A 12,827-nucleotide genomic window follows, 5' to 3' on the forward strand; every position below is an offset into this window, starting at 1 on the left:
TTAAAAATAACCAGAAAAGAGAAAATTCATAAAAAATATCAAATGATAAAATAAAAAATATTAAAAATCATTTTTAGAAACTATAAATTAAAAGAGAAATAATGCAATTTGTCTCACATTTTTTGGACCAATAATGAGTGAGATATGTTTTTTTGAAATGAAATGGAATAAAAGAAATAAAATGAAAATGAAAATCAGAAATTAAAAATAAGAAAAATTGTGAGGCGTTGGATCAAGAGCTTATTAATTGAGTTGGCACATCACATGGATCATATGCACGCGTCCACCATACTCTCAAGTCAACCGAGTCACATGCTGCCATTAAAAAAGTCATAACATATAAAGGTCCAGATTGGATCTGGAAACAAGATCGTGTGGCCATGATTTAATCTGGCAACCAGACGGTGGTGTACACCACCGTCTTCTCCGGCGATACCTTCAACGCCGGTGAGAGTTGCAGAGATCAAAGCTTCACCATATGAGGCGATCTATACAACAATGGAAAGCTGGGGTGATGTACATCACCCTTGTGCCAACTATTTCCACTCTAGACTTCTATAGAGAGAGAAATTAGAGGTTGAAATTTGTGGTGTTCAACTGAAACTTAGTGTATTTGCAAAATTCAAAGCACAATTATGTTGCCTCTGATGAGAGGACTTCAGCCAACTCAAAAAATGCAAGAAATAAGCTATATACAATGAGTTTCGAAGAAAATAAATTCTGATGTCCACCTCTGAAATGTGGATTTTGATAGCACGATTCTTCAAAGTTCTTGCTTGCAGTGTAGTCTCAGGATGAAGATGAGCAAGGTTTAGGAACTATAAATCTAGAAATCAACCAATTGTAGTGGAAATTTAGATCTGAATTTTTGAATAGAAAGAGAGAGTTCCTTTAAGTGAGGTTAAGGAGAGATTCTTGCAACATAACAGGTGCCTTCAGGTTGTGAAAATGTGAAGCTATGCGCTCCTATATATAGCAATTGGCAAGGTAGAAGCATGAACAAAGCATGTGCATGGATGGAAAGGGCCTCCATGCATGGGCCTGTACAGGCGCATGGAGGGACCAATTCCACTTGATTTGGCAAGCTGAGATCATAATATGATGGAATGGTCATGCAAAATGGATGTAATCAGCTTATGCAATGTGTTTTCAATTGGTTTCCAAAAATGCATCAAAACATTCCCCTCTTCGAAAATGATATTTCCAAAAATGAAACATAGCCTTATGGGTAATGGTTGGAAAGCTCTTGACATGAGGATTAATTTTTATGTTGAACAAAACTTTATTTGGAATTGGGAAATTGGTGAAAATTGATCATGAAGTGCAAGGTGCAAAACATGTGTATGTGAAAATTTCCAAAATGGGCCAACTTCAAGCCCTTCTGTTTCAATGATGCAAGCTCCAAATTCCAAAACCTTCAACATCAAAGTTGTATATCTTTTCAAGACAATCAATTTTGACTTAAATGTTGCATCATTTGGATTTTTTATGAGAAAGGTATGGGCATTTGAAGTTGGACTTTTTCACATTTCAATGCCTTTGGTCCAAAGTGACCTATAATATTTTGCATTATCAAATGTATTTATTTTAGTATTATGAAAATTTGTCCAACATAAAAAATTAATTAGACATCTTAAAATTTCCAATGCATTTGATCCCATATCAAAATCATGAAAAATGAATGAGTTATGTTCTTGGGAAGTTGACCCAAAATTAGGGTTTCAGTCAAAATGACCTATAATGTTTTGAAATGGATGATGACCGTACAAGCTTCAAATGGATTTTTGATGAACATGAAAGTTGTTTATATGGTTCTTAAAAACATTGTTTCTCTTGGGGTCATCTCCATTTGACAAACACATCAAAAGTTAGGTCTCGGTGTACTTCAAAATAGTCAGATGAATTGACTGATCAACTTCTCAAGTCCAAACCTCATATCTTGATGAATTGATGATTGAGGAAACTCAAATAAGCTCAAATATGCATGAAATGATGAATGGAAGCACTTCCCTTGATTGTATTTGACCATGGGTTGAGGTTGCTTCATGAGCTAGGCACAATTGATGGACAAATGAATTAGGGTTTCCTTGGGAAACAAGCCTCAAACCCCTTGGTTTGATTTAATCAAAATGAAGAATTGAGATACTTGGGAGGCATGTATGATGATTGAGAGCCTTTTGAACCATTGTCATGTTTGCTTTCACCTTCACCTGGCCATTTCAATGAGCATGAGGCCACCTAGAAGCCTCAGGTCTTATGATTGCTCAAGCTACAAAACAAAAGATGTTAGTGACATATTTTTGTGGTTTTGGTTAGTAAAGAAAGTAAGAAAAGCAATAATATACAATTCAAGCATGCTTAATGGTCTCAAACCAACTCACAAAAGTTTCCACCCTAGGGTTAAGGAAATGCAATGTTATGATGCCATGAGGGATCTTAGGGTCAAAATTAGGGTCTTACACTAAGGATGTTTTGGGTGCGTAAAACCTTCCCATTTCATAACCAACCCCCTTACCTAGATCTCTGACATTTTTATTAGTTTTTGATTTGAAAAACTTCTTACTTGGCTATTGTTCGCTTTTTAGCCTTTCCTTTGGACAAACAAAAGTGCGGTGGCGAATCGAATTGTATGTTGACTTTTGGTTTAGTCAATAAACCTAAAAGTAACGAAAACCCCGCTACACATCTTCTTATCTTAATTGCACTCAAGTTCGGGTTAGAATTTATCTCACCACTCAAAGATCACCAAGCACAACAAGCAAATTATATCATACAAAAAAATATACAAACATCAAATATACAATTATATACACACAAAAAAGTAGACTAAACCCATTGGAGACTACTCCCCAGCAGAGTCGTCACTTAATTTTTGTAGCGGTAAATTCATGACCATCAAGCTATAGATAAGCTAAACGTCAATAAAACCAGAGTCGCCACCGCACTTTTATTGTTTCCAAGGGAAAAGAGAAAAGTACAAACAAAACCCAAAGATAAGAAGTTTTCAAATCAAAACTAATAAAATGCCAGAGATTACAGGTAAGGGGGTTGGTTACACACAGGGAAGATGTTAGCACCCAAAGTGTCCTAGGTACTCCTATGGAGCCCTTTTTTGTGTGCATATGTGTTTTTGTACAAATGATGTTTGTAAGTAATAGAGTGTGGGGATGAGAAAAGAATTCATTAATGATATTTTTGTGTTTGACAAGACCTTCATACTTGTGTCTACGTACCAACATAAAAATGAGGGATCAAAACCTCGTAGTTCGTGGTATCAATTTCAAAGTGAGTGCATTGCTTTTTAACAAAAATTTAAATTTTACAAAGGCACAAGGGCCTAAAAATGGTTTGGATGAGTATTAGTTCTTTTTGCCTTTTGAAATTTTAATTCAAGTATAGTTAAGTTCATTTACAAGCTTGGTTAAGAAGAAATTTGAAAATGCAATGGCATAAGGCCAAGATTTCTAATTTGCAATATGGTTAAAGTTTAGAACACAAATATAATCAAAGAAGATTTTTGAAAGTAGGGAAAGATTTTGAAATTAAAGAAGTGGGAAGGAGATGAAGAGACTAATCCTAAGCATAAATTTAAAAATTGAGAATTGAAAAGATCTAACCAATGAGATGCAATCCAATAGACAAAAATATCACATAGAAACCCAAATTTTCCTTGGACTTTTAGAATCAAGCAACAAAAAATACACAAATAGCAAGTTGAAGAGCAATGAATCAAATAAAGATAGTCACATCCAAGCTTAGCAACTCCATGATCTTCTTCAAAATTTCCCATGTATCAGATGGCTTCAAAAGATGGCATAAGTCACGGGTTCAAAATAACAACTTCACAATGATCATGTTGTAGATGAACTCAAATGGATCTTCAATATTGTATCAGATGAATGTTCACTTCACAAGCACTTGGTTTCATGAAAGTTGGCATTTGCCAAGTCCTTTGCATAGGGAGTGTTGCCTAAATTCTAAGTCCAATAGTCTCAGATCAAACCAACAGTCCACACAAGATGTTTTTTAGGTTTTTTTTCTTATTATGTACATTAAGGTCTAAAGACCACACAAACAACCAAGTATATACAAACACAATATATCACAAAATATGGTCCAAATGGACAAAGTGAAAATGACATTAAAATAAACAATTTGAATGGTATAAAAAATGGAAAATGAATAAAGCTTAAAATTAAAGTGCATTAAAAGTAAATAACTTGAAATTAAATGTTAGTTGTTAGTTGATTAGAAGTTAGTATTGTTTTTGCTTTGCTTTTGTTTAAGTCATTCTTTGGAGAATACTCAACCCACTTATCACAAGCATGGATCCTTGAACCAAGACATCTTCCAAAGGAAGGGAAAAGGCCAAGTTTTCACACAATATCATGAAAGAGGGGAGACTTACAATCTCACTAACTAGAATGTTATGCCTTTTTTTGTGTCAAAATTTAGCGCTATGTTAAGCAATCGTAATTGGACTTATGTAGAAGTCACAACTATTTAAGGTCGGGCAATATAATTTTTGTGTTAATGCATGTTAGAGACATAGTATAATGGACTATGCTCATGAAACATACCACACACAAAAAGAATATGCAAAGTGGGGGGCCTAATCTCATCCATACTTATGTTGATTTTGCAATCAACTAGCCTTAGGATATAGATATATCATAGGTCCATGACATGAATACATAAAGAAGAGGAATGAGATGAAGAGAGAGGGGGAATGGATTCAACACAAATTGCTCAAAGGAAGACTTTTACCAAATTAAGATCATTCATTCATTTTGGAAGATGGAATGTATATTCCATCAATCCCCTAAATCCAATGATCTTAACCTAGCAAAGTTAAATCAACCTTGACCAAGGCCCAACAACACAAGTCAAACTCACAAAGTCAATTAAAATGGCTCTACACAATTTATTTGGTATTTAATCAATTAAAAATAATAAAAATATGCATTAAATTAAATTATGGTTGGTCAATTTCCTAAAACCTCGTCAAAACACCAAAGAAATGGTCATGAGATTTATCATAGGTCAAACAAGGTCAAAGGACCTTGGAGAAAAAAATTCAGAATTTTTGGAAACTTAAAAGTATTTTTAAACAATTAAAATATTCACAAAATCAATTAAATCATGAAAAATATTAATAATGATCCAAAAAATAATTTTAATTCAGAAAATGAAAGAGAATTTTATTTAAATTTTTTTGGTGAAATTCTCATAATTTTTGGATCAATATTAAATTTAATATGAATTAATGAAAATAAAACAAATAAAATGAAAATCAATTAATCAGAAAAAATGTGGACCACTTGATATCCCTCATTAGTTGATGTGGCAGATCAAGTGGATGAAAACACACGTTCCATAGTGTACACTAGTCAGCGCGCCACACAGTTGGTAATCAAAAGGAACACCCAAGATTAAAACGCAAAGGCTTGATCATGTGGCTCAGAACCTGTCCAGCACACCGCCGGAGCAAACTGTAACACCCTTCTAAATACCCCAAATATTTAATTAAAACAACAACAATTAAATCATACATATCAGAGTAAATATTGTCACTCAAGGGTGTCACATAACAACTTCTTCACATAATTCAACATAAAAGCAGTCATACTCAATTTTATTCGACATAAAAACTTCTTTAACAATACGCAGCGGATAAAATATTTCAACATCTGTAATTCATCAAAATTAACATTTATTCGACAATTCAAACATCCCGTCCCGATGTTACATCTATCAGAGCATGACCCTCTAACCACACTAGACTTCAAGCACTAGCTCCTACTCAACTCACTGCTCGTTACCTGAAAAATATTGTAAGGGTGAGTTTCTCAATCGATATAACAAATATTATAAATCATCATGTTATGTTAAGTAATTCTACACGTTAATCACCCAAATCATATCATGCATGCGGTAACGGCACATTCAACTCAATTATCATACGCAAATACAACGTAAATACAACTCAATAACAACATAAAATGCAACTCAATGAGACTCGACTCTTTATGCATGTGGTACCATTTGGAGTAAAACTCCCAACTTAAAATCATTGCCAGTTTAGTGGGCATCAAGGCATAAGCCTTCAACTTTCAACTTAAAATTTTGCCAATCCAGGCCAACGTGGTGTGAGCAAAAGCCCCATAATTTTTGCCAATCCAGGCCAACGTGGTGTGAGCAGAAGCCCCGACTTAATGCATATGAATGTCTATGGCATGTACGACTTGAACTCAACAACATAAGAATAACAGCAACATAACAGCTTTTCTTTCAACAAAACAACTTATAATCAACTTTGGCTCATCAGCCTACAACTCAGTAATTTTCAACAAAGCAACTTAAAATCAACTTTGGCTCATCAGCCTACAACTTAATATTTTCAACAAAACAACTTATAATCAACTTTTCAACATATTTGCATCGGCATTTCACAACATAAACTCAACAATTTTATTCATCACAATTAACTGCAATAGGCCAACTACCAATTGCATTTACAACATAAAAATCAACTATTTTTCCACACTGCAACAGTGTTAACCGGTTAACGCTATAGGTTAACCGGTTAACGCAGGACAAAAATACCATTTCTGGCAAAACGCAACAGTGTTAACCGGTTAACGCTATAGGTTAACCGGTTAACGCAGGCAAAACTCAACATTTTCTCAATTTATAACAGTGTTAACCGATTAACACCCTGGGTTAACCGGTTAACGCAGGCGAAACAGCAGTTCCTGCGCTAACACAAGGCAGAATGCAGAGTTTCCGCATTTTCCGCCGTTGGAGGACTTCCGGACCTCCGATTCCAAATCCGTAAAAAGCGATACGTTCAGAATCTCACAACTCACACAGCTACCGATCTAATTTCAGCTTAAATTCAACTTATTCATCATAATATTTCAGCATCCATAATCTCAATTCGGTCAAATTAACAGCTTATCACTACCCATTACATGTTAATCGATAATACCCGTTAAACGACGATAAACCCCCCTTACCTGATATAATCCGGCAAATCTCTAAGCTTTAGCTTCTCCGTTCCTCAACCGTGCTTTTCGGCTCTTTGCCCTTCTTCCTCTTCTCTGCAGCTTCTTTGTTTCTCACGTGAAACCTTTTCCAAAAATGAAACCCTTTTCTTATTCCAACTTATATATTTTTCCAATAATTATTATTAATAATAATAATAATCCAATAATTCAATTTTATTTAATTAAATTAATAAATATATTATCAACTTAATTAAATAATTCTTTTTCTTTATTTGGGGTGTTACAACTCTCCCCCACTAAAAGAGTTTTCGTCCTCGAAAACATACCTCAAACAAATAACTCTGGGTAAGACTCCTTCATCTGACTCTCCAGTTCCCAAGTCACATTGCCACCTGCTGGTCCTCCCCAAGCTACCTTCACCAAGGCAATCTCTTTACCCCGCAACTGCTTCAACTCTCGATCCTCAATCCTCATAGGTGATGTTTCAACAGTCAGGTTATCTCTCACCTGTACATCATCTACTTGGACAACATGCGACGGATCATGAACGTACCTCCTCAACTGAGACACATGAAAAACTTCATGCAAATTCGCAAGTGACGGCGGTAAAGCGATACGATAGGCTACTTCTCCTATCCTCTCCAAAATCTGATAAGGACCAATAAATCGCGGTGTCAACTTCTTCGACTTCAAGGCTCGACCAACACCAGTTATCGGAGTAACACGAAGAAACACGTGATCTCCCTCTTGAAACTCAAGTGATTTCCTCCTCTTATCATGATAACTCTTCTGACGACTCTGAGCAATTCTCATCTTCTCCTGAATCATCTTAATCCTTTCTGTAGTTTGTTGAACAATCTCCGGTCCAACCACAACACTCTCACCGGACTCATACCAACATAACGGTGTCCGACATCTCCTACCATACAAAGCTTCAAACGGCGCCATACCAATGCTCGAATGAAAACTATTGTTGTAGGTAAACTCAATCAAAGGTAAATAACAATCCCAAGTACCTCCCTTCTCCAAAACACAAGCTCTCAAAAGATCCTCCAATGACTGAATCGTCCTCTCAGTCTGACCATCAGTCTGCGGATGATATGCAGAACTCAATCTCAGCTTAGTTCCCAAAGCCTTCTGCAAACCTTCCCAGAACTTCGATGTAAATCTAGGATCTCTGTCCGAAACAATACTCGACGGAATACCATGCAGACTTACAATCTTCTCAATATACAACTCAGCCAATTTCTCTAACGGATAATCCATTCTGATCGGAATAAAATGAGCCGATTTCGTCAATCTATCAACAATCACCCAAATGGCTTCAAAATTCTTACTTGTCCTCGGTAACCCAGAAACAAAATCCATACTGATACTATCCCATTTCCACTCTGGAATCGCCAACGGTTGCATTAGCCCAGACGGCTTCTGATGCTCAATCTTTGACTTCTGACAAGTCAAACAAGAATAAACGAAACTCGCGATATCTCTTTTCATTCCCGGCCACCAAAATAACTTCTTTAAATCATGATACATCTTCGTAGCTCCAGGATGAATACTCAACCCACTACGATGTCCTTCTTCAAGAATACTCTTCTTAAGTTCAGTAACATCCGGAACACACACCCGACTACCAAATTTCAAAATACCATTCTCATCAATTCTGAATTCGCCACCTTGACCTTGATTCACTAGAGTCAACTTATCAACCAAAAGCATATCAGATTTCTGACCCTCTCTGATCTCCTCCAGAATACCACTTGTTAACTTCAACATTCCCAATTTAACACTGTTGTGAGTACTCTCACACACCAAGCTCAAGTCTCTAAACTGCTCAATTAAATCCAATTCCTTAACCATTAGCATAGACATATGTAATGATTTCCGACTCAATGCATCAGCCACTACGTTTGCTTTACCCGGATGGTAATTCAAACCAAAGTCATAATCCTTCAGAAACTCCAACCATCTCCTCTGTCTCATATTCAGCTCTTTCTGATCAAACAAATACTTTAAACTTTTATGGTCACTGAAAACCTCAAATCTTGACCCGTACAAATAATGCCTCCACAACTTCAGAACAAACACTACAGCCGCCAACTCTAAATCGTGCGTCGGATAGTTCCTCTCATGAACCCTCAGCTGTCTTGAAGCATAAGCTATAACCTGCTTATTCTGCATCAACACGCCACCCAAACCCAACAATGAAGCATCACAGTAAACTTCAAATGGTTCCGATGAACTCGGTAATATCAGAATAGGAGCACTAGTTAACCTTCTCTTTAACTCTTGGAACCCTTCTTCACATTTTGAGTCCCAAACAAATGCTTGCCCCTTTCTAGTCAACATCGTCAACGGTAACGCCAACTTAGAAAACCCTTCAATGAACTTCCTATAATAACCAGCCAAACCAAGGAAACTTCGAATCTCAGCAACAGACTTCGGAGCTTCCCACTTAGATACCGCTTCTATCTTAGAAGGATCCACAGCAACACCACTTCTTGAAATCACATGACCAAGAAAACTTACCTCTTCTAACCAAAATTCACACTTAGACAGTTTAGCAAATAACTTCTTTTCTCGTAGAACTCCCAAAACCACTCCCAAATGCTCAGCATGCTCTTCTTCAGATTTCGAATACACCAAAATATCATCAATAAACACCACAACAAACTTGTCTAGGTACGGATGGAAAATCCTATTCATATACTCCATAAATACTCCAGGTGCATTAGTCACACCAAAAGGCATTACAGAATACTCATAATGTCCATACCTTGTCCTGAAAGCAGTCTTCTGAATATCCTCAGTCTTCACACGTATCTGATGATACCCAGATCTCAAATCTATCTTGCTGAACACACTCGCACCAACCACTTGATCCATCAAATCATCAATCCTCGGCAAAGGATACCGATTCTTGATCGTCACTTTATTCAGTTGTCTGTAATCCACACACAACCTCATAGTACCTTCTTTCTTCTTAACCAACAGCACTGGCGCACCCCACGGTGACACACTCGGACGAATAAATTTCTTATCCAACAGATCTTCCAACTGACTCTTCAATTCAGTTAACTCAACAGCAGACATACGGTACGGAGCCATCGATATCGGTCTAGTGCCAGGTACCAAATCAATCGAGAACTCCACTTCGCGTTCTGGTGGTAATTTGTTCACCTCTTCAGGAAACACATCAGGAAAATCACACACCACGGCTAGATCACAAATCACCATCTTATCCTTGGCCTCCAAAGTTGCTAACAGCATGAACAACTCTGCTCCCTCAGCTACTGCCTCATCCACTTGCCATGCTGATAGGAACAAACTCTTTCCTTCTTCAATCTCAGGAAAGATCACCGTCTTATCAAAACAATTGATAGAAACTCGGTTGAACACCAACCAGTTCATACCCAGAATAACATCAATCTGCACTAGTGGAAGACACACTAGGTCCATCCCAAAGTCTCTACCAAAAATACTCAAAGGACAATTTAAACAAACCGAAGTAGTAGTCACTGAACCCTTCGCAGGAGTATCAATTACCATACCACCAAACAGCTCGGATATCTCTAACTTAAGTTTCACAGCACAATCCAAAGATATAAAGGAATGAGTCGCACCTGTGTCAATAATAGCTACAAGAGGAAAGCCATTAATATAACACGTACCTCGGATCAAACGATCATCAGCAGAAGTCTCAGAACCCGATAAAGCAAAGACCTTGCCTCCAGACTGATTCCCTTTCTTCGGCTTCTGACACTGACTTCCAATATGCCCTTCTTCACCACAATTAAAACAAATCACTTCCTTGTGCTTGCAATCAGCTATTGCATGCCCAGTCTTACCACAGCGAAAACACCTCTTTACTTCAGCAGTGCATACATTACTCTTATGACCAGCCTGACCACATCTGAAGCAAACTATACCAGTAGGAGCACCTCCCCCACTAGCTCTCTGAGTCGGAGCAGCTCTTTGTTTCCCTTTCCCAGCTGGAACATCATACGGCTTGCCACGGTTTTGATGTTGCTTGCCTCTGCGATCACTGACAATCTTGTAATGAGCATTATTGTCCTCTTCAAATATCCTGCAGCTATCAACCAATTCAGTAAAAATGCGTATCTTCTGATACCCAACAGCTTTCTTAATTTCAGAGCGCAATCCGTTTTCAAACTTGATGCACTTTGAAAATTCAGCACCCGCACCAGTGTAATGAGGATAAAATTTGGACAGCTCCACAAATTTCGCAGCATAATCGGTGACAGACATGTTTCCTTGCTTCAGCTCAAGGAATTCAATTTCCTTCTTACCACGGACATCTTCCGGATAATACTTTCTCAGGAATTCCCTACGGAATACATCCCAAGTAACGTCTTCACCCGCCACGGTCAACCTCTCGTGAGTCTCTAGCCACCAGTCATCAGCTTCGACTGCTAGCATGTGAGTACCATACCGAACCTTCTGAGCTGGAGTGCAATCCATAACACGGAAGATTCTCTCAATCTCTTTCAACCATCCCAAAGCTGCATCTGGATCATGCTTCCCTTTAAACACCGGCGGATTCTCTCTCTGAAAAGTCGCCAAGCTACGTGATCCAGCATCTCCACCAGCATTTGGCAAGTTCTGCACAGCTTGTGCCATTGCTTGCATTGCGGCAGCCATTGCAGCGTCATTCCTTCCAGCCATTTCAACTTATCAATGCAACACAACTTAAAGTTAGATTGGTAACAATACACAATTGTTAGACAAAACGACACGACAACTGGCCGGACGGACCGACCTGCTCTGATACCACTAATGTAACACCCTTCTAAATACCCCAAATATTTAATTAAAACAACAACAATTAAATCATACATATCAGAGTAAATATTGTCACTCAAGGGTGTCACATAACAACTTCTTCACATAATTCAACATAAAAGCAGTCATACTCAATTTTATTCGACATAAAAACTTCTTTAACAATACGCAGCGGATAAAATATTTCAACATCTGTAATTCATCAAAATTAACATTTATTCGACAATTCAAACATCCCGTCCCGATGTTACATCTATCAGAGCATGACCCTCTAACCACACTAGACTTCAAGCACTAGCTCCTACTCAACTCACTGCTCGTTATCTGAAAAATATTGTAAGGGTGAGTTTCTCAATCGATATAACAAATATTATAAATCATCATGTTATGTTAAGTAATTCTACACGTTAATCACCCAAATCATATCATGCATGCGGTAACGGCACATTCAACTCAATTATCATACGCAAATACAACGTAAATACAACTCAATAACAACATAAAATGCAACTCAATGAGACTCGACTCTTTATGCATGTGGTACCATTTGGAGTAAAACTCCCAACTTAAAATCATTGCCAGTTTAGTGGGCATCAAGGCATAAGCCTTCAACTTTCAACTTAAAATTTTGCCAATCCAGGCCAACGTGGTGTGAGCAAAAGCCCCATAATTTTTGCCAATCCAGGCCAACGTGGTGTGAGCAGAAGCCCCGACTTAATGCATATGAATGTCTATGGCATGTACGACTTGAACTCAACAACATAAGAATAACAGCAACATAACAGCTTTTCTTTCAACAAAACAACTTATAATCAACTTTGGCTCATCAGCCTACAACTCAGTAATTTTCAACAAAGCAACTTAAAATCAACTTTGGCTCATCAGCCTACAACTTAATATTTTCAACAAAACAACTTATAATCAACTTTTCAACATATTTGCATCGGCATTTCACAACATAAACTCAACAATTTTATTCATCACAATTAACTGCAATAGGCCAACTACCAATTG

General features: G+C 37.3%; 1 protein-coding gene across 1 annotated transcript; it reads right to left on the bottom strand.

Moving 5' to 3' along the window:
* Nucleotides 1-5,720: 5,720 nt before the first annotated feature.
* On the bottom strand, nucleotides 5,721-11,852 carry LOC127108319 (uncharacterized). The gene is made up of 2 exons (XM_051045783.1): nucleotides 10,682-11,852; nucleotides 5,721-5,822 (listed from the first exon to the last, which is right to left on the bottom strand). Exons 1-2 carry the CDS (start codon nucleotides 11,694-11,696, stop codon nucleotides 5,809-5,811), a joined length of 1,029 nt encoding a protein of 342 aa, XP_050901740.1. The 5' UTR covers nucleotides 11,697-11,852; the 3' UTR covers nucleotides 5,721-5,808.
* Between the last annotated feature and the right edge of the window lie 975 nt (nucleotides 11,853-12,827).

The sequence above is a fragment of the Lathyrus oleraceus genome, chromosome 7, assembly GCF_024323335.1.
Source record: "Lathyrus oleraceus cultivar Zhongwan6 chromosome 7, CAAS_Psat_ZW6_1.0, whole genome shotgun sequence".
NCBI classification, from domain to species: Eukaryota; Viridiplantae; Streptophyta; class Magnoliopsida; order Fabales; family Fabaceae; genus Lathyrus; species Lathyrus oleraceus.

What these genes read in the sequence shown, in the direction of transcription:
- LOC127108319 (XM_051045783.1), bottom strand. Translation starts at nt 11,696, where the DNA reads ATGGCTGGAAGGAATGACGCTGCAATGGCTGCCGCAATGCAAGCAATG.